Source organism: Rhinoraja longicauda, chromosome 22, assembly GCF_053455715.1.
Source record: "Rhinoraja longicauda isolate Sanriku21f chromosome 22, sRhiLon1.1, whole genome shotgun sequence".
Lineage (NCBI taxonomy): Eukaryota > Metazoa > Chordata > Chondrichthyes > Rajiformes > Arhynchobatidae > Rhinoraja > Rhinoraja longicauda.
Window position 1 is genome coordinate 38,251,737 of NC_135974.1, and position 22,130 is coordinate 38,273,866.

Here is a 22,130-nt window from a genome sequence, read left to right on the forward strand (position 1 = left end):
TCTATGCTGTACTATTCTGGATTATGGCCGCTAAATTAAGAACAGGCCTTTCAACCCCAATAGTCAAATCATCTGTGAAATTGGATTATGGTTATTTTGTGCCTCAATTCTCCATCCTGGATTGATCTTTATTTGATAAGATTGTTGATCACAATCTTGGAATTTTTAATTGTCATCGTATCCACAGCTTTTGATAGAAGACAATTCTAATCTTCTGCTGTTTTTGTGTGATTTTTACTTCAGGCCGTGCTTTTTGTTTTGCACTGGAAACACATGGATGATTCTGGGTACAGAGGAATCATCTTAGGAAAGGTTGAATGGGTGGGGTCTGGAATTATTGGTATTTAGAAGAATGAGATGAGCTTATTGAAATATGAGATTCTAAGGAAGACCGGCAGGGTAAATGTCAGAAGAATAATTTTCCTTGTAGGAGACACGAGAGCCAGAGGGCAGAATTCCAGAATGAAGGGGGTGTCCATCTTATAGTTGAGATGAGGAAGAGTATGTTCTCTTATTGTTGAGTCTATTCATCATGCCTTATCCCAGAAAGTGCTTTTGACTGAATCCTTGAATATAAAGCTCGGGTAGATAGCTTTTAATTAATATGGGAATGGAAGATCACGGGGAAAAGGTTTGAAAGCCAAGTTGAAGAAAGTAGGATTGGATGGTGGGTCAAAATCAATAAACCACATGGCCTCTTACTCCCTGTGGATTTTAGGGAATCAAATGAACACTATATTAACCTGTTCTTTTTGGTTTTTAAAAAAAAGTTGTTATTTTCCTCTTGGATGTTGACAACTATAGATGAGGCACAAAGGTGCTGCAGGAAGCATTAGGACCTGTCCTATAACTGATCCTTTAAAATTACTGGTGACATTATTGACAAGTAATTAAATATAATTGACGCAACATTGAAATACACTTAGATAAATAACTGATTTTGTTTTGTGGTTTATGTCTTTCGAAAATGTCTGATCAGACATCTCTCTGTAGGATTGTTAACACATGCTGCATCTAACCAGGCTGATTTGCATATAAGCCATCTGGGTCTAAGGAGAGATATCTTGTTAAAATGTCATTCCACTCTGACGATAAAAGTATTACTTATGAATTTGTATGAATATTATATTCCCTAGTATTGATTTACTTTGGATATTTTAAAAAACATTCAGTTACCTGCATGTAAGTTATATTGCCAATGTGTTTTTTATTAATGAAATGAAACCAGTATGATAAAACCTTTATTGGGTATAACAGCGGAGCGGATAGTGAAAACTGTTATATTTTTCATTTACTTGTATATCTTTGTTCAGGATTCAGATGATTAATACAGATTACGTATTTTTACTGCACCTGAGCTTCGATGATTAAGAATAAAAAACACAGCAGTTTCATTTATTCTAGAGACCCTAGTTTTAGCTTTAGTATTTGGGGAGACCAGTTGGACCCTTGCACTGCTTTGCTGTTTATTTTGATAATTCTAATTCTTTTTAGCCAAATTTTCTCCAGGTTTAACAAATATTTATGTTTTATAAAAATATAAATTGACCAAATATCCAGTTATTTGGACGCAAAGTATTGAAGTAACTCTGTGGGTCAGGCAGCATCTCTGGAGATCATGGATAGATGACGTTCTGGGTTGGAACCCTTCTTCGGAGTGATTGTAAGGGGGAGGCTTCAAGGGAAAGAAAGCTTCAAGAGAGGAGGATAGACATAAAAAGCTGGAGTAACTCAGCGGGACAGGCAGCATCTCTGGAGAGAAGGAATGGGTGTCGTTTCGGGTCGAGACCCTTCTGAGGGAAGGGGCAGGACCAATCCTTACAGATAATAGGTTGATACAGGAAGGGGGGGGGGTTCATAGCCAGATAATTGGACAAAGTCCAGAGATGAAAAGACTGTATGAGAGAAAAGGATTAAAGAGTTGCGGAGTAGGGGGGGAATAGGTGGGAGTCTACAGAGGTGGTCTGGGGGAAGGCAGGGTTTGTAGATACTAAAATTGCAGAAATCAATATTCATGTAATTGTGTTGTAATATATTCCTTTATTTGTCCCACACCGGGGAAATTTACAGTGTTACAGCAGCAAAGTGGATAGCAAGAGACATTCATTATAAATAAAAATAAAGATAAGGATAATTGTCATTGTTTACTGTGTTGTTTTGTTACTGTTAACTGGTCTGTTGACTGGTCTGTTGGGAGTAGCGCTGGTTGTGCAGTCTCACAGCAGCGGGAAGGAAGGACCTCTGATATCTCGCCTTCACACACTTGGGGTGAAGGAGTCTGTCACTGAAGGAGCTACTCAGTGCAGTCACAGTGTCCTGCATGGGGTGGGAGTCGTTGTCCAGCAGCGATGTTATCTTTGCCATCATCCTCCTCTCTCCCTCCGCCTGTACTGAGTCGAGGAGGCAACCCAGGACAGAGCTGGCCTTCCTGATCAGCTTGTAAGCTGCCCAAGTGCAATATGAGGTGCTGTTCCTCCAGTTTGTGCCTGGCTTCAGTAGAAGGGGTCCGAGGACGGAAAGGTCATTATGGAAATGGGAAATGGACTGACAATGGTTAGCAACTGGGAGAACCAGTAAGCATTGGCAGATTGAATGCAGATGTTCTGTGAAACAGCCGTGGAGTCTACATTAATTTCGCTGATGCATAGGAGGCCACATCGGAACACCAGAACAGTAGTACCTGATCTACTTCGTCCGGTGTTCCTTGTGTCTTTTCCAACTATCCCCCTTTAAATTCCCCCTCACCTGCCCCTCCTCTCTTCCAGCTTTCTCTCCCCCTATCCAACTTACAATCAATCTGAAGAAGGGTCCCAACCCAAAATATTATCTATCCATGTTTTCAAGAGGTGCTGAGTTACTCCAGCACTCTGTCTTTTTGTAAACCAGCATCTGCAGTTCCTTGTTTCTCCAGTTATTTGGAGGTGAGGACTCTAGATTCTTGGTACACTTTGTGTGGAAGTGCTATCTGATAATCTTAAATGGTCTACCTCACATTTTAGAAATTATAATCCTGCCACGGGCAGAAGGAGTGGACATTTTTTGACCTTTTCTCAAAAAACCCTGTCTTACCCACCAAAACTGATTCTGATGTGGCCCTGATGCAAGGTCTCAACCTGAAATATTGACTTGCAACTCTTGCTTCCACAGATGCTGCTTGACCTACTGAATTCTCCCAACATTGCTTATTGTTCCAGATTCTAGCATCTGCTATCCATTTTGCCTTCCAATTATGACATCTACCTGTCACCTTTCTTTGTTTAGTTATGTTAATTTATGTTCCTTTGTGATTCTCCTTTCTACTTAGTGTGCCTCCAAATTAGATCTTATCTGTAAATATAGATTTTCCTTCAGTGAAAGGACTTTGCCTTTCTGTCTCTGACTTACAAATTACAAACCCATACTTTTGTTTTTGGTATGTTCCAATTCAAAATATACCATAATAAAGAATTAAAATAAATGAGCAAGCATAAAATTCTCCAGAATATTGACTTACTAATGTACCGCTTTAAAATTCTGTTAATTTTTTCTTCTCTTTCCCTTCTTTTTCCATCTTCTAGTGTCCTCGTGCATAACCACTTACAAGAAGACTCCTCCACCAGTTCCACCGCGAACCACATCTAAACCATTTATTTCAGTTACAGTCCAGAGCAGTACAGAATCAGCACAAGACACATACCTTGACAATCAGGACCACAAGAGTGACATCAACAGTCAATCTGGTCTCAGCAATTCTTCAGACAGCTTGGATAGTGCCAGAGCTCTGAACAGTACTAAAACAGGAAGTGTCAGCGCTCCACTCCATGAACAGTCAGAGAGCCACCATCGAAATGCTACCGTGACAACTGAGATCGGATCGCTCGTAAGTGAGGATCCAAAGTTGGAAACTCCCCCCAAGAGAAAGCTCTCTTCTATAGGAATACAGGTAATTTCTGAGAGATTAAAATTGTAGGACTGGATATTTTTATGAAAAATTAAGAATGTCGATTTCAAGCTGTCTACTTTGCAGCCAAGCCAGAGGAATAACTAATATTCAGATGGTGGTGGGTATATGGAATGAGCTGCCAGAATGGTTGTTGAGGCAGATACTATAACAACATTTAAAAGACATTTGGACAAGTACATAGGATGGAAAGATTTGTGAGAATATGAGCCAAACGCAGGCAGGTGGGATTAGTGTAGATGGGGCATCTTAGTGGGCATGGGAAAGTCGGGCTGAAGGGTCTGTTTCCGTGCTGTATGACTCTATGACATATGACTGGCAAAAAAGGAGCAGCACGAGTGCCATGTATCAAACTACAAGTTCCTCAGTCCTCGTGTCTATCTCCCCAATAAAAACAGAGGAGAAATACTCATTGAGGACCTTGGCCATTTTCTGTGGCTCCACACAGAGTTGACTGCTTTGATTTGGAGTATTGTGTGGAGTTCTGGTCACCCCATTACAGGAAAAATGTGGAGGCTTTGGAGAGGGAGTAGAGGTTTACCAGAATGCTGCCTGGATTATAAGCTTTCAGTTATAGGGAAAGATTGGATAGACTTGGATTGTTTTCTCTTGAATGTTGGAGGTTGAGGGGAGGTTTGATAGAAGTATGTAAAATTATGAGAGGCGTCGATCAGGTAGATAGGACCTTTTTCCCAGGGTGGAAATGTTCAACCCAAGAGGGCAGAGCTGGGAGGTGAGAGGGGGAAAGTTTAATTGAGATGTGCACGCCAATAGACAATAGGTGCAGGAGGAGGCCATTCGAGCCAGCACCACCATTCAATGTGATCATGGCTGATCATTTTCAATCAGTACCCCGTTCCTGCCTTCTCCCCATACCCCCTGACTCCGCTATCCTTAAGAGCTCTATCTAGCTCTCTCTTGAATGCATTCAGAGAATTGGCCTCCACTGCCTTCTGAGGCAGAGAATTCCACAGATTCACAACTCTCTGACTGAAAAAGTTTTTCCTCATCTCAGTTCTAAATGGCCTACCCCTTAATCTTAAACTGTGGCCCCTTGTTCTGGACTCCCCCAACATTGGGAACATGTTTCCTGCCTCTAACGTGTCCAACCCCTTAATAATCTTATACGTTTCGATAAGATCTCCTCTCATCCTTCTAAATTCCAGTGTATGCAAGCCTAGTCGCTCCAGTCTTTCAACATATGACAGTCCCGCCATTCCGGGAATTAACCTAGTAAACCTATGCTGCACGCCCTCAATAGCAAGAATATCCTTCCTCAAATTTGGAGACCAAAACTGCACACAGTAGTCCAGGTGTGGTCTCACTAGGGCCCTGTACAACTACAGAAGGACCTCTTTGCTCCTATACTCAACTCCTCTTGTTATGAAGGCCAACATTCCATTGGCTGCCAAATTTTTTAGGAAGTGGTGGGGGCCTGGAACATACTGCCATGGATGGTGGTGGAGGCAGATACAATAGCGATGTTTAAGAGGCTTTTGGATAGGCACATGGAAGTGCAGGGAATAGAGGGATATGGATCTTGTAGAGGCAGATAAGATCAGTTTAATTTAGCATCATATTCAGCACTAACATTGTGAGCCTAATAGGCCATTCCTGTGCTGTACTGGATCATGTTCATTTTCCCACTACATTGTAAGTATTTTTTTAACCACAACTACATTATAATTAACCAATCATAATCTTCCAATAAGCTTCTATTGAAATCAGATGTAACATAGCAAAGAAGAGTGGGAAGACAGAGGATTGGGACTCTTTTAAAGAGCAACAAAAGTTAACTAAAAAGGCAATACGGGGAGAAAAGATGAGGTACGAGGGTAAACTAGCCAATAATATAAAGGAGGATAGCAAAAGTTTTTTTAGGTACGTGAAGAGGAAAAAAATAGTCAAGGCAAATGTGGGTCCCTTGAAGACAGAAGCAGGGGAATTTATTATGGGGAACAAAGAAATGGCAGACGAGTTAAACTATTACTTTGGATCTGTCTTCACTGAGGAAGATACACACAATCTCCCAAATGTTCTAGGGGCCGGAGAACCTAGGGTGATGGAGGAACTGAAGGAAATCCACATTAGGCAGGAAATGGTTTTGGGTAGACTGATGGGACTGAAGGCTGATAAATCCCCAGGGCCTGATGGTCTGCATCCCAGGGTACTTAAGGAGGTGGCTCTAGAAATAGTGGAAGCATTGGAGATCATTTTTCAATGTTCTATAGATTCAGGATCAGTTCCTGTGGATTGGAGGATAGCAAATGTTATCCCACTTTTTAAGAAAGGAGGGAGAGAGAAAACGGGTAATTATAGACCAGTTAGTCTGACATCAGTGGTGGGGAAGATGCTGGAGTCAATTATAAAAGACGATATTGCTGAGCATTTGGATAGCAGTAACAGGATCATTCCGAGTCAGCATGGATTTACGAAGGGGAAATCATGCTTGACAAATCTACTGGAATTTTTTGAGGATGTAACTAGGAAAATTGACAGGGAGAGTCAGTGGATGTGGTGTACCTCGACTTTCAGAAAGCCTTCGACAAGGTCCCACATAGGAGATTAGTGGGCAAAATTAGGGCACATGGTATTGGGGGTAGGGTACTGACATGGATAGAAAATTGGTTGACAGACAGAAAGCAAAGAGTGGGGATAAATGGGTCCCTTTCGGAATGGCAGGCAGTGACCAGTGGGGTACCGCAAGGTTCGGTGCTGGGACCCCAGCTATTTACGATATACATTAATGACTTAGACGAAGGGATTAAAAGTACCATTAGCAAATTTGCAGATGATACTAAGCTGGGGGGTAGTGTGAATTGTGAGGAAGATGCAATAAGGCTGCAGGGTGACTTGGACAGGTTGTGTGAGTGGGCGGATACATGGCAGATGCAGTTTAATGTAGATAAGTGTGAGGTTATTCACTTTGGAAGTAAGAATAGAAAGGCAGATTATTATCTGAATGGTGTCAAGTTAGGAGGAGGGGGAGTTCAACGAGATCTGGGTGTCCTAGTGCATCAGTCAATGAAAGGAAGCATGCAGGTACAGCAGGCAGTGAAGAAAGCCAATGGAATGTTGGCCTTCATAACAAGAGGAGTTGAGTATAGGAGCAAAGAGGTCCTTCTACAGTTGTACCGGGCCCTGGTGAGACCGCACCTGGAGTACTGTGTGCAGTTTTGGTCTCCAAATTTGAGGAAGGATATTCTTGCTATTGAGGGCGTGCAGCGTAGGTTCACTAGGTTAATTCCCGGAATGGCGGGACTGTTGTATGTTGAAAGGCTGGAGCGATTGGGCTTGTATACACTGGAATTTAGAAGGATGAGGGGGGATCTTATTGAAACATATAAGATAATTAGGGGATTGGACACATTAGAGGCAGGAAACATGTTCCCAATGTTGGGGGAGTCCAGAACAAGGGGCCACAGTTTAAGAATAAGGGGTAGGCTATTTAGAACGGAGATGAGGAAGAACTTTTTCAGTCAGAGAGTGGTGAAGGTGTGGAATTCTCTGCCTCAGAAGGCAGTGGAGGCCAGTTCGTTGGATGCTTTCAAGAGAGAGCTGGATAGAGCTCTTAAGGATAGCGGAGTGAGGGGGTATGGGGAGAAGGCAGGAACGGGGTACTGATTGAGAGTGATCAGCCATGATCGCATTGAATGGCGGTGCTGGCTCGAAGGGCTGAATGGCCTACTCCTGCACCTATTGTCTATTGTCTATTGTCTATTGATATGAAAATGGAAAATGCTGGAAACACTCAATAGATCAGGCAATATCTGGGGACAGGGAACAAAATTAATATTTCAAGTAAAAGACAAAAGGTTATAAAAGCAGTTGGACAAATGGTCTTCAGCCTAATGCATGTCTCCGCTGCCTGCCCAGTGCTTGTTGTCTGTGTCAGCTATTCTCCTCTCAGCCAGCAGTGTTCATAGTTAATAATTCCGTTTTTAATTGTGAAAATTCTGCTGTGAAGGGTATACTCAGTAAAAAAAAATACAACAATGATATTTATCTACAAAAATGTAAACAAAAAATAGTGATTTGTCCTTTTCAATTATTGATACATTTGTTTCTGCTGATAAGTAGAGTTTCGTGTCAGTAGTAAATAGGTGGAGGATAATAATAATAATAATAATATATTTATTTTATATAGCGCCTTAACACATGCACAAAGCGCTTTACAAATACAATTAACATAGAAACAAACAGACAAACTATCCTGACGGAAAAGCGGCGAATAATCAACGCCAGCGTCCTCTCACGTCAGGGTCCGGCAGTAGACATTAAAGAACACAAGACACACAGATACAATTTTTTACACAAAACAGCCATCACAGTGATTGCTCTAGGCATACCCTCACTGTGATGGAAGGCAAAGTCTTATCTCCTCCTCGTTCTTCTCCCGTGGCGCCACGAGGCAGTCGAGGCTCCCAACCCCTTGAAGCCCCCACCGGGCGATGGAAAGTCCCAGGGTCGAGCCGAGCAGGCCGATGAAAGTCCTGAGCCCCCACCGGGCGATGGAAAATGCCGCGGCCGAGCCACGCAGGGCGATGAGAGTCCTGAGCCCCCACCGGGCGATGGAAAGTGCCGCGGCCGAGCCACGCAGGGTGATGAAGGGCCTGCGGGCGGGTTGATCGTGCCTCGTGCTTCGGGGCGGTCGAAGCTGCTACGGCTGGAGCTCCCAAAAGCCGGTCGCCAGCCAGGGACCTGCGAGCTCCCGATGTTGCGGTCTGCAGGGCCCACGGCCGAAGCCTCCGAGATGGTAAGTCCAGGCCCTGCGACCGGAGTCTTCGAGGTCGATCCCAGCTGGAGGCCGCCGACTCCACGATGTTAGGCCGTTGCGCGAACGGAGATACGACACGGTAAAGGTCGCATCTCCGTTGAGGAGGAGATTTAAAAAAAGGTTTCCCCCAACCCCCCCACCACCCCCCTACATACACAGAATTAAAAATAAAACAAAACGTACATTTAACATCAACAATGACAAAAAAACACAAAAAAACGGAGAGACTGCCGGTGAGCCGCAGCTGCAGAACACAGCCACAGGATTGGAAGTGGATGCCTTTAGAAGGATGCCTTTAGAAGTTTGTTTACTACCTCTGAAGGGAGTAATACATTCTGTTCTGCTTGAAAAATCTGTTGGTGGTTTGCTATGGTGTATTTAAATTAAAACAAAATGACATTATTCGAATACTTGCAGCATAATTGTAGGAAAAGTGGAACAAATATTGACTATTTTTCATCAATCACATGTACCAATTTCTTGCATTTTAGGTTGACTGTTCCCCAAATTTAATTAAGGACCAGGATTCTCAGCTGATCAACAAATTCCAGTCAATTGGAATCCAAGTGGAAGACGAGTGGCAGTGAGTGAAAATGGTTCAGCTAAATGAATCAGTTTAACACCTTTACTGCTTCTGTACCTTCCACTTCTCTTGCTGGTGGCCAATGGTCCCTCGACCCCTGCTTGCAGTGGTAGTACCTTCCACTTCTCTTGCTGATGGCCAATGGTCCCTCGACCCCTGCTTGCAGTGTGCAGCAGTCTGGAAATATTCTGTGTAGACTTTATTAAGATTGCATTTTTCCCTTTCTATTTCTGGTATTATAAAATTGTTTTATAGGGATGTCCATTGTATCATGATTGTAATAGGACTGAAAGTTTAAGGTTGTAGTTAATAAATGATCATTACCCTGTTACATTACATAGTAAATGTATAAAAATTACAACTTTTCAGAAGTTATTTACACTTGCTGTTGGATTCCTGACAGTGTTGCATGCCTTGCAAGATAACAGGTGGTTTCTGTGAAAACTGTGGAACATTTAAGTTTGTCTCTAACTCCCCTTTTTGTCTTTTTTCATTTTATTTTTCCACAACAAAAAAGGTCCTTGTACATCGAGCTGGTGCCAGCTGTTGCAGTGCTCCCAGCTGTGGCAGCGCTCCCAGCTGTTGCAGTGCTCCCAGCTGTGGCAGCGCTCCCAGCTGTGGCAGCGCTCCCAGCTGTGGCAGCGCTCCCAGCTGTGGCAGAGCTCCCAGCTGTGGCAGCGCTCCCAGCTGTGACAGCGCTCCCAGCTGTCGCAGCGCTCCCATCAATCCCATTCCCTCACGTATTTCCTTGTATCCTATTTGTCATCTACTCCCCCACACTCACCACATTCAAAACATCGCTGAAGTCTCACCTGTTCAGCACTGCCTTCAACCACTGAAGGTCACCTCACCTACTGTCTCCTTTCTCTGTTCATTTATTTATTTACTTATTTATCTATTTATTAATTTCCCTATGTTCTCAAAATCTCTGTAAAGCGTCTTTGAGTATATGAAAAGCGCTATATAAATAAAATGTATTATTATTATTATTATTATTACCTTCCGATTCTTCTACCACCTACCCACAATGGGAATAGTAACGTGGCCAATTATCCTACCAATCAACACATCTTTAAATTGGGCAAAAACCTGAGCACTCAGGGAAAAGCAAAACAGTGTGCAAATTTCACAAAGACCACCCTAGTTTAGGAATGAACTAAACTCAACAATGCTGACTGCTGTGCCACCCTGCCACTTTGCAAGCGTCAAGTAAAACAAGAAAATAGAAAGATAACACCAGGAATTGATGAAATTAAATGGTCTGGAGAGGAAACAACTTTATAGTTTCTAGTCTTATTCTCTCATAACTTCAAAACAAATTAGTTGACTGAACTAAAATTTTGGGCAGGATGTTGTACTCTCATACCCGACAAGCGTTGGGGGTACTAAAATTCAACACGTGACAAGCAAAAAGCCCTAGTTCATCAGAATGGTGAGTTATTGCTGCTGTCCACATCAATTAACCTGAAGACTGGGAAGGGGAATAACTTTCTCAGCACCAGTAATTTCAGAGTCAGAGTTGTGTAGCAAGTGGGGGCCCTTTGGTCCTGGTCAACTAAGATGTCTCTCTGAGCTGGTCCCATTTCCCTGTGTTTGGCCCTCTAAATGTTTCCCATCCATGTACCTGTCAAAACTATTTTAAGCATTGTATTTGTATTTGCCAGTGGCAACCAATTTCATATATTCACCACCCTCTTGTGTAAAAAAAAAAGGTCTTTTGGGGAACCCCTCGGATCCCCTTTAAATGATTCTCCTCTTATCTTAATTCTTTCCCCACTACTTTTAGACTCTTCTACCCTGGGAAAAAAAACTGTGATCTTACTACCTTCATGATTTTATGTACCTCCATAAGGTCTTTCCACAGCCTCCTTCGCTGTAGGAAAATGTCCAACTTCCTTGGAATTCAAGCATTCCAGCCTTGACAACATCCTTCTGAATGTTTTCTATGCCCTTTCTAACTTAATGATATCTTTCCTTTAGCTGGGCAACCAGAAGTGCACAATCCTCCAAGTCTGGTCGAACTAAAGACGTAAATTTCCCCAACTCCTCGACTCAATCCCCTGACCGCCACCCTGCCTACCTGCCTGACTACTTTCAGGGAACTATGTACCAATACCCCTATAGTCTTTTTGTTCTAGAATACTCTTCAGGGCCCTGCCATTTGCCATGTAGTCCCTGCACCAGTTTAAATGACTCAAATGCAACAATTTGCACTTAAGTGAGCTAAATTACCTGCGGCGTGTGGTGATACACTTCCCCTGTTATTTAAATATTATAAGAAGATACCTGCAGATGCTGGTACAAATCGAAGGTATTTAAATCCTGTTGTGGTCCTACATGGTCCATATATCACCAATTTTGGTGTCATCCGCAAAATTACTGACCATGTTTATAATATTGTGATCCAAATTGTTCATCGGTGGTAAGCATTGGACCCAGCACCATTCCCTGTGGCACACCACTGGCCACAGCCCCCCAATGTTAATAACAACTCCCCCCTACTGCCCTCTTACTCCTTGACCCAGCCCATTTAGAACTGAGATGAGGAAAAACTTTTTCAGTCAGAGTGTTGTGAATCTGTGGAATTCTCTGCCTCAGAAGGCAGTGGATGCCAATTCTCTGAATGCATTCAAGAGAGCGCTAGATAGAGCTCTTAAGGATAGCGGAGTCAGGAGGTATGGGGAGAAGGCAGGAACGGGGTACTGATTGAGAATGATCAGCCATGATCACATTGAATGGCGGTGCTGGCTCGAAGGGCTGAATGGCCTCCTCCTGCACCCATTGTCTATTGTCTAATCCTGTATCCAATTGGCTAGCTTGTGTGATCTGGTCTTCTAGACTAGCCTGACCACGTGGGATCTTGTCTAAAGGTCTTGCTAAAGTCTAAGCCTTTAGACAATCACCTTTGTCAATCCCACATCACATCTTCCAAAAAAATCAAATCAAATTTGTGAGTCTCTATCTCCCAATCAAAAGGCCATGCTGACTATTCCTAATCAGGGCTTGCCTTTCCAAATGCTGGTAGACCCTATGCCTCAGAATGCCCTCCAGTAGGTTTCCTATCACTGTTTGGCACACCACCCTTTAGTTCCGTGGCTTATCCTCAAAGGCACAACATTAGTTACCCTCCAATCTTCCAGTACCTCACGTTTGGCTAAAAATGATTGAAATATATCTTCCAGGACACCTGCAATTTATTTTTTAGCTTGCTCCAATGTCCTTTTATACACTGAACCAAGCCTAATTTCAGATAGCCTTGTAGAAAGGATGCACGTGTTAGTATTGAGTGTGCTCATAAGCTGCACTGGCATTGAGTAATATGACTTGTTGTTAAAGGACCATGATGGTCATCTGTGGAAGAGTATCATCGAGCTTCTAATTTCAATGTTTTCCCCATCTTTATAACAAAGTAGGATGTCGTTATCTCATAGTTTGGAAAAAGTATGATTTTTAAATGTCATTTAGAGCTTACCTTAAACCTTGTGATTTATACGGTGATTTATATATATATTTTATACTTGATAAAATACCCACTATGTTTGGAAATAATGTAAAACCATGTATAAACCATCCACTTAAAAGAAACTTGTAAGTGTATGATAGTTTGTATCTCTATCTGACATGGTTTATTTGAGTTTCATGCAATGCTACCTTGCAGATTAACGTGCAGAAACTTCCTCTTGATGTTACATGTTGCAGAAGTATCTGAATTTAACATACAAAAAAGCCTGATGTTCTTGAACCGTCAGATGTTTTCCTACCTTGAAACCTGTCTTTAATTGGGTTCTTAATAGAGGCAAAAAGGTGTAAGTTAACATTTCGAGTTGAGTATCAGGACTGAGAGGGAACAGGAAAGATAGCTTGTATCTAGCAATGTGTATGGAGAGTGAGATAGAGGCTGGTAGGTGATGAGTGGAATAAGGTGGGGAGGGTGATGGGATGTGCCCATGAACCTGAGCATGTTTGAGGAAACACATCTGAATTCTTGATTCCAGCATCTGCAGTGTCTTTCGTCGCCTTTACAACCAAACGGGTCATGCTAGCATTGCATTAGGGTTGGGGTTGACCTAATCCTAATTCAATGTAAGTAGGTCCAAATCTTAAAACTGTATATTTCCAAACACCGCATTGAAGGGAAGGTGTGAAAGCCCTGGGGAGACCACAGAGAAGATTCTCAATAATGTTACCAGGTATAGCTATGAGGAAAGACTGGACAGATTGAGTCTGAATACGTGTTCTGACCTGAAACGTCACCTGAGCATGTCATAGAGTGATACAGTGCAGAAACAGGCTCTTCAGCCCAACGTGCCCACACTGGCCAACATGTCCCAGCTACACTAGTCTCACCTGCCAGCATTTGATTTATATCCCTCCAAACCTGTCCTATCCATGTACTTGCCTAACTGTTTCTTAAATGTTGGGATAGTCCCTGCCTCAACTACCTCCTCCAGCAGCTTGTTCCATACATCCACCACCCTTTGTGTGAAAAAGTTACACCTTAAACTCCTATTAAATCTTTTCCCCTTCACCATAAACCTATGTCCTCTGGTTCTCGATTCACCTACTCTGGGTAAGAGACTCATTGCATCGACCCAATCTATTCCTCTCATAATCTTATGCACCTCCAAGGAATAGAGTCCCAACCTACTCAACCTCTGCCTGTAGCTCAGATCCTCTAGTCCTGGCAACAGCCCCATAAATCATCTCTGTCCCCTTTCCAGCTTGACAACATCTTTCCTATAACATGGTGCCCAGAACTGGACACAATACTCTAGATGCGGCCTCACCAAATTCATATACAACTGCAACATGATCTCCCAACTTCTATACGCAATACTCTGGCTGATGAAGGCCAATGTGCCAAAAGCCTTTTTGACCACTCGATCTACCTGTGACTCCACCTTCTGGGAACTATGCATCTTCACTCCGAGATCCTTTTGCTCTACAACACTACCCAGAGCCCTACCATTCACTGTGTAGGTTCTGCCCATGTTAGACTTCCCAAAATGCAACACCTCATTTTTCTGCATTAAATTCCATCAACCATTCCTTAGCCAACTTGGCCAATCGATTAAGATCCTGCTGCAATTTTTCACAGCCGTCTCCAAAACCACCCACTTTTGTATCATCTGCAAACTTGCTAATCTTGCCATATATGTTCTCATCCAAATCATTGATGTAGATGACAAACAGTAACGCGCCCAGCACCGAACCCTGAGGCACACCACTAGTCACAGGCCTCCAGTCCGAGAAGCAACCTTCCACCATTACCCCCTGCTTCCTTCCATGAAGCCAATTTTCTATCCATTCAGCTATTTTTCCTTGGATCCCATGCGATCTAACCTTCCAGAGCAGCCTACCATGAGGAAACTTGACGAATGCTTTCCTGAAGTCCACATATACCACATCTACAGCTCTGCCCTCATCGACCTTTTTGGTCACGTCTTCAAAATCTCAAATCAGATTTGTGAGACACAACGTCCCACGTACAAAACCATGCTGACTATCCCTAATCAGCCCTTGTCCGTCTAAATGCCTGTATAACCTATCCCTCAGAATACCCTCTAGTAACTTGCCAACTACAGATGTTAAGCTGACTGGCCTATCGTTCCCAGCATTTTCCCTGCAGCCCTTCTTGAATAAAGGCACAACATTTGCCACGCTCCTGTTTCCCGTCTCCTGTATTTAAAGACAACTCGTAAATTTCAGGCCTCCTACTGTTTCTTCCAGAGATATTCCCGGTCCTGGATTACTCCAGCACTTTGTGTTTGATGCAAGATTCCAGCATTTGCAGTTCCTAGTGTTCCATTGGACAGAGTTTTATGGATGGAGGATGGAAGGGAGATCTGTTTGAGCTAAATAGAATTTTGATGTGTCCAGCTGGAGTAAATGTGCAGAATGGTTCAAACCAGCAGAGATTTTAAAGAGACCATTAGAAGGATTAGAGGGGAGTTATATACATGATAGCAATAAGCAAGGTATGATTGATTTGGCTTGCCCATGCTAGTAGTGCCCAGAGCGACCAATGTTGATTTGTCAGGTGAGCAGCAATCAGATGAGCAGCCTGACCTCTTTCCTCTCTTTCAACTCCCCTTCCCCCAAACAAAAGCTTAGAATGAGGCACTGGCTGTATTCGAGCAAATATCTGATAAGATTCCATGACAGATGTCTGTAAAAATGCTGCTGCGGAGGTCGGTGTTCTCCATTGCCACATTTAAAAAGTAGTTGGATGTGTACTTGAAGATTCATGACCTGCAGAGAAGTTGGGAGAAAGCTGGGGACCTCTTCTTCAATCAGCATGGTCATGATCAGCCAAATACCACCTTTTTGTGCAGTAGCCTTTCGGTTATTATGGCAGTTAAAGGAAATACTAATTCAGACCTCTGTACAGTGATAATTGTATATTTTTGTGTTTATGATGTGCAAGTATATCTGATTCGGTATATCTTTTGGTGGTATTTCATAGTGATCACAACATTGTTCAAATCATCCGCTTGCAATCCAGCTTGTACCAGCTAAGTTGGAGTGGCTAAGTAATTCTAAACTTTTGTCTCCTTAAAACAGTTTAAGCCGCTCCAGCAGCATGATGTCAAAACAAGAAACTGACTCTGATACACAGGAATGTAGTCATGTTACTGCTGGATCCCAGGACATAAGCAATCAATTTTCTGATTCAAACCAGCATTATCATGTCTCAAACAGTGAACCTTCTGTACGACAGCACGCAAAAGACTCCCAGACAAAGAATAAAGCTTTTGCTTACAGTGATAACTTAGACCCAGCCCTAGATCCATCCTGTTTACCACCACCAGAACCATGGTTAGAATCTACTAACAATCTTCCTGTCGAACCAGTGCATGCTTCTTCCTGTTGTCGGGATGGTTACTGGTTTTTGAAACTGTTACAAGCAGAAAAAGAAAGAATGGAAGGATGGTGTAATCAAATGGAGAAAGAAACCAAAGAAAATAATCTTTCTGAAGAAGGTACATAAGAAAATAATATTTTACCTCAATTATTGGAATTCACTGCAGGTTCTTGATTTGCTTTCTGATGAAATAAAAATGAAAATATAGATGACAAGCTTTATTTTTAAGCCATCTCATTGATTCTTTTGAGTTTTTGACAAGATTTAATATCGTAAAGAGAGGAGACGCGGAGTTTGACTAAGGGAAAAGTTAGTCTTGTACCATGGTGTATCATCAGGAGCACACAAAATCACATCAATAAAATCATGTTAACCATGTTTCGCAATTAGATCAAGCCAAGGCCACTTCGCAAATGGCACTTAAGAAATGGCACTTAAGAAATGTTTATTCTTGTAAACGCCTGGCCAAGGGAGGCTCGATGGCGCGTAGTGGTAGAGTTGCTGCCTTACAGCATTTACAGTGCCAGAGACCCGGGCCCAATCCCGACTACGTGTACGATCGGTACGGAGTTTGCACATTCTCCTGTGATCGTGTGGGTTTTATCCAAGATCTTCGGTTTCTTCCCACACTCCAAAGACATACAGGTTTGTAGGTTAATTGGCCTGGTATGAATGTAAATTGTCCCTAGTGTGTGTTAATATGCGGGGATCGCTGGTTGGTTGGGCTCAGTGGGCCGAAGGTCTTGTTTCCATGCTGTATCTCTGAACTAAACTAAAGTGCTTCCACTGCAAATTCTACTTAAACATTCTGATACTAGGGTTTAGAGAGTGGAAGAAATTAGGCCATGTCTATAATCTTCTAAATTTGGCAACTATTATACCTTTAAACTATATATACTCTGGTGAGTTACCATACATAATGGGAGAGTCAAATATGAGGCAAATAATTATCCTGCGAAAGACTCTGTATTTCATATTTAATTTCCCCAGTGCACTTAACCAGTCCTTTCTAATGATATCTATCTGACAGTGATCAGCAAGGTGTGATTGATTTGGCTTGCCAGCACTCGTAGTGTCCAGAGTGACCAGCTGGACAGCCTAATCTTTCCTCTCTTTGAACATCCTTCCCCAAACCAAAACTGAATGAGCCTGGATAGGAGCAATAGGATGATATTCTGTGATAGTATGACCGTAAAAAGGAAATACTTGTACAGGTTGTTGAATGATAATCTATGTTTACAGAACTGGAACGCTGTTATGGAACTGCATGCACTCTTGGAGCGTGGGAAATGTGATTCCACTCAGTCTTTGTGACTGGATTTACAGAATGGTCATTTAAATGCTTATTGCAGATGTCACTTAAATTAATAAGACACCAATTGGTAAATCTGCCTAAATATGTTTGGCCTTTATTCGGTAGTGAAAGCAGCTGTTTTTTCATCAGATTTATGTTAATTAATTACACAAATAACCACCTAAAATAATTGTCATTAAATCTGATTGTTTTCTGAAGATGTGCAAAATGTATTTTTTTCATTCTGGGTTTTATATCAGTCTTATAAAAGTGAATATTACGCTGACTTGGTAAAACAAAATTGGAGATTTAAGCCCTTTTCTTAAAATCTGTCTAGTTTGTCAATTAAAATATTTCAAACAACTTAGTTTTCTCACTGCATTCAGTATAAAAGTTTATTTCTTAACCATTGCTATGTACTGTCATTGACAGCTTGAAAAGATCCATAAATCTTGATTAGCATATTAGGCTTTATCCCATCCATAAATACTTAAGCATTCTTCAGAGCAATTGATATTGGACAGTAATTCAGAAAAATTAGATATAGTTAGTCCTAATTATACACGTTAAGCAAATTTCCAGATGATGTTGATGTTGTACTAGCACTGTTACTTCAGTGCTGATGTATTGTTATTTGCTTACGTTTATTCTATACCATTACACATTATTTGGTTCAGCTGACTTATAACTGTGCTCACTTTCTCCAGAAGGAAGCTGGATCAGTGTCACCTCTACCCTTGGAGGAGGTGATGCCTTCAGGGTCTTGAGCTTAGGGCGCAGACCTCTAGCAGGAGGGATGAAGAGTATCTCTGGAACTACTCTAGCTGTTTACATCCTCTTAACAGGTTACAGGAAGTGACAGGAAGATATTTAGTATGGAATATATATTTGAAAAGAACATGACGGGAGGCTATGTAGAATAGAAGGTAGGTAGAAAAACAGAACCTGGTAACTAGTCTTCAGATGTTGATGGGGAACAAGTAGGTTGCTTCAAGTGAGGGTGTAACATTAATTTTCATTCTTTGATTCAGTTGTTAATTTTCTATCTTGCCCATTGTGTAGATTTTTTTAATCTCCTATGTCTGATTTAAAAAATATATGTTATTGGTAGGATTCGGACTGCAGTTTGCCCAAAAAATAATAATTTATTTTTCTCAGTCCTAGGGAAAATTCGAAGCGCAGTGGGTAGTGCACAACTTTTGATGTCTCAGAAATTGCAGCAGTTCCATGGTCTCTGTGAGCAGAATCTGGTATCTACATTTTACTTATTGTGAATAAGTTAATGGTCATCATTGGCATCTTTACTAATTGCCAAGCAGAGGAGGGACTGCTTAAATGGTCTGACATTTATAATATCTACTTTAGAATATGTTATCAGCAATGGCATGTGCAAAACTTAATTGTGATGGATGGTTCCTAATGTTTCAGGGAGATTTACATATTTTAAGTTAACTAAGCTTATGTGAAAGATGAGGGAATTTCTTCTTAACGATACTCAGGATATATATGAGGGATCATTGGCAATGATTCTCATTGTAATTGCTATTCACTTATCAAATATGTAATTTGAGTTCATCTGATCGGGATTTTGTTCCTGATTGAATAAGAATACATTCACAATTCCTGTATGGCCACTTGCATGTATGTTTGGGGTGTCAGAAATGCTAGTGTTACAGACCTGAAACGTTATCGATCCATTTCCCCCACAGGTGCTGCCTGACCCACTGAGTTTCTTCAGCACTGCAGAATCAAGGAACTGCAGTGTTGGTTTATAAAAGAGGACACGAAGTGCTGGAGTAACTCAGCTGATTGGGCCACATCTCTGGAGAATATAGGTTGCATTTTGGGTTGGGACCCTTGTTCAGACAAATCTAAAATGGGAGAACTAGTTCTCCATCAAGAGCACCTCCGGAAATGGTGTGTCAGCATTTTATTTTACTGGCATATGTACACACACATGTGAATAGGTGTTATGAAATCAACATGCAATGAATATTCTTTAGCAAATGAACAAGCACAAGAAAAATAATTCATGAGAGTCAAAGACAAAATTGGACAGCAGTGATGATGCCAACCATCAACTTGAAAAGCTTGCGGCTTTTCAATGCTGTACTACTCCATGTGTCTGGTACTTTGGTGAAAGGCTTGCTATTCTAAAATTAATAAAACAAGGTCTGAGCCGTGCATCTGGCTGCTGTCATGAACGGTCTGTTACATTTATGCTTTTCTTTGCTTTTTAAAACATGAAGCTGCATCCAGTGACATGTAGGTGCCCCCTGCAGGACACTTGCAGTAGTTCAGCTGCACTCACCATTGTTCCAGCAAGCTTCTGTCTTCTGGATCATTCTACTTGCAAGATGAGCTCTGCTTCATATTTCTGATATTAAGGATGCTGGATTAGTCAGTTTTGATGTCTCTGTTGGCACTTTAATTCTTTATGATGCGAAATTCAGTCTTTTACCAGTGCAAGGTGTTTTCTGTTGTTACACTACAAGTGTGTTAATTGGTTTGATCGGGGTAAACTAGTCCCGATTTATCTTCGTTTTAGAAGTTTGAGTAAAAAAAAACAATTCTGTGGAGAATGATTGTTCTACAGTGTATGTAAGATGAGGGACATGAAACCATGTTGTTACCCGTGGGATTGTTTGGATTGTCTATAATGCATGAATAATTACATGAAATATAGTAAATTACATGAAATATAGTTTGTCAATTCAAATCAAAAGGTATTTAAGCAAATGTGAATTCTGTATGAATGAAGGAGATAAAACCAAGTTACAGCGTGAACAATGTATCAACAGATTCCCGAGTCTGAAAATCTGATTTGAGTTGGAAAGATTAGGATGGATTCCGTGCTTATCTTCTGGAAACATGATAGCAATGTTTGGAAACATGATAATAATGTCCAAAGTCACCAGAGACAATGATAGGTGGAATCTTGAATAAAAAGCACTGCAGGACTTAGCGGGTCAGGTAACATTTCTGGAGGGAAATGGATAGATGACGTTCTTAAAGAAGAGTCCTGACCTGAATGGTCACCTGTCCGTTTCCTCCACAGATGCGACTGGTCCACTGAGATCCTCCAGCAATTTGAATTTTCAGCATAATGCTTCCACTGAAATACTTTAATGCAAAATGTAATGGTCTTGGCCTCTGGTACCTGATGACCATTGTCATTGCCACAAAGGCAAATCTGTTTGAATTATTTCTCCTGAATGGTGCAGAGTAATCTCGACAGCTGGTGGCAGGTGTAAATATATATAATGAGGACAAGATCTGACTCGAGAACAAAGTCACTTTATATTAATGGTGATACTGAAGCAAGTGTATGAAGGTAGCTCAATAGAATGACGACCACAAGGTTGTCATGGATTTATCTCCTTTCTAACTGATATCCTCTCTAGTATTAGTTAAGAAAGAGGAGCTAAATGGTGATGACTTTCCTTAGAATTGACACCTTTTTTCTGTTTCATTTTGTAGAACCAAAACACCAACCCAAAGCCTACTGCACAAGATTTAGCTGGTTTTTGGGATATGCTGCAGCTTTCCATTGAAGATATTAGCTTGAAATTTGATGAACTTTATCATCTCAAGGCAAATGACTGGCAACTAGTTGAAATGCCAGAAAATAAGGTAAATGCTCATTTTATCCAAGAATTTGGGGCTTACCAGTGAATTAATGAAAGGATATTTTGTAATCTACGCTAGTATAGAGATTGGTTCATTTGGAGAAATGCTCCATGGAAAGGTGTCGGTGCACAGATGCATCTTCATAGCAGACGCAAATTGAGATTAAAATGTACACTTTAATTTAACCTGGCCTGAAGAGTGAACTAATTTTTGTGACATTGGCTGAAACTTCCAAGATTAATTATTTTTAAATTGGGTTATTGGCAATGTGATTGACTGAGGATTATTTTGAAGTTGTGAAAAGGGGTGGTGCAGCTGGTAGAGCTCCTGCCTCACAACACCACAGACCCAGGTTTAACCCTGACCTCAGATTCTGTCAGTGTAGAGTTTATGCATTTTCTGTGTGATCTAGTGAGAACGGGTGATTGATGATTGGTATGAATTTGGTGGGCTTAAGGGCCTGTTTTCATGCTGTACCTTTCAATCAATCAATCAAAAGGTGTACCTTTCTATGTTGCTGGTAGGCATTCACCAAGAACAATGCCGTTCGCCAGCAACATCCCAAGGAGACAGAAGATAGCTCTAGCAGATAACATTAAGGATAATCCCAATAAATTTTATGTACATAAAGGGAAAACGGGTAACCAGAGAATGGGACCCTTTAGGAATTAAAGCGATCAACTGTGCGGAGGCACAGGAGATCAGCAAGGTCCACAACGAGGATTTCTCCTTTGCTTTTACCAAACTTGGGGCAGTCAGTGTTATGGTTGAGGAGGTGCTGAAGGTCCTGATGTGTATGAAAGAAGACAAATCTCCTGGGCCTGATCAGATATATCCAAGGATGCTGTGGGAAGCTAGAGATGAACTTGCACATCCCCTGGGTGACATTTACGAGTTGTCATTAAATACAGGTGAGGTGCCGGAAGACTGGAGGGTGGCAAATGTTGTGCCTCTTTTCATAGAGTCATAGAGTAAAACAGAATGGAAACAGGCCCAACTTGCCCGCACCGGCCAACAGGTCCCAGCTACACTAGTCCCAAC

General features: G+C 41.7%; 1 protein-coding gene across 10 annotated transcripts in view; it reads left to right on the forward strand.

Moving 5' to 3' along the window:
- The window catches only part of dlgap4b (discs, large (Drosophila) homolog-associated protein 4b), a 306,821-nt gene that overhangs the window by 278,766 nt on the left and 5,925 nt on the right, over window positions 1-22,130 (forward strand). For all 10 annotated transcript variants that reach the window (XM_078419201.1, XM_078419195.1, XM_078419193.1 and 7 more), the window contains 5 exons: window positions 3,558-3,922; window positions 9,209-9,300; window positions 15,865-16,283; window positions 18,618-18,709; window positions 20,940-21,092. In XM_078419201.1, coding sequence (XP_078275327.1) covers window positions 3,558-3,922; window positions 9,209-9,300; window positions 15,865-16,283; window positions 18,618-18,709; window positions 20,940-21,092 — 1,121 coding nt within the window. The remainder of the gene's footprint in view (window positions 1-3,557; window positions 3,923-9,208; window positions 9,301-15,864; window positions 16,284-18,617; window positions 18,710-20,939; window positions 21,093-22,130) is intronic.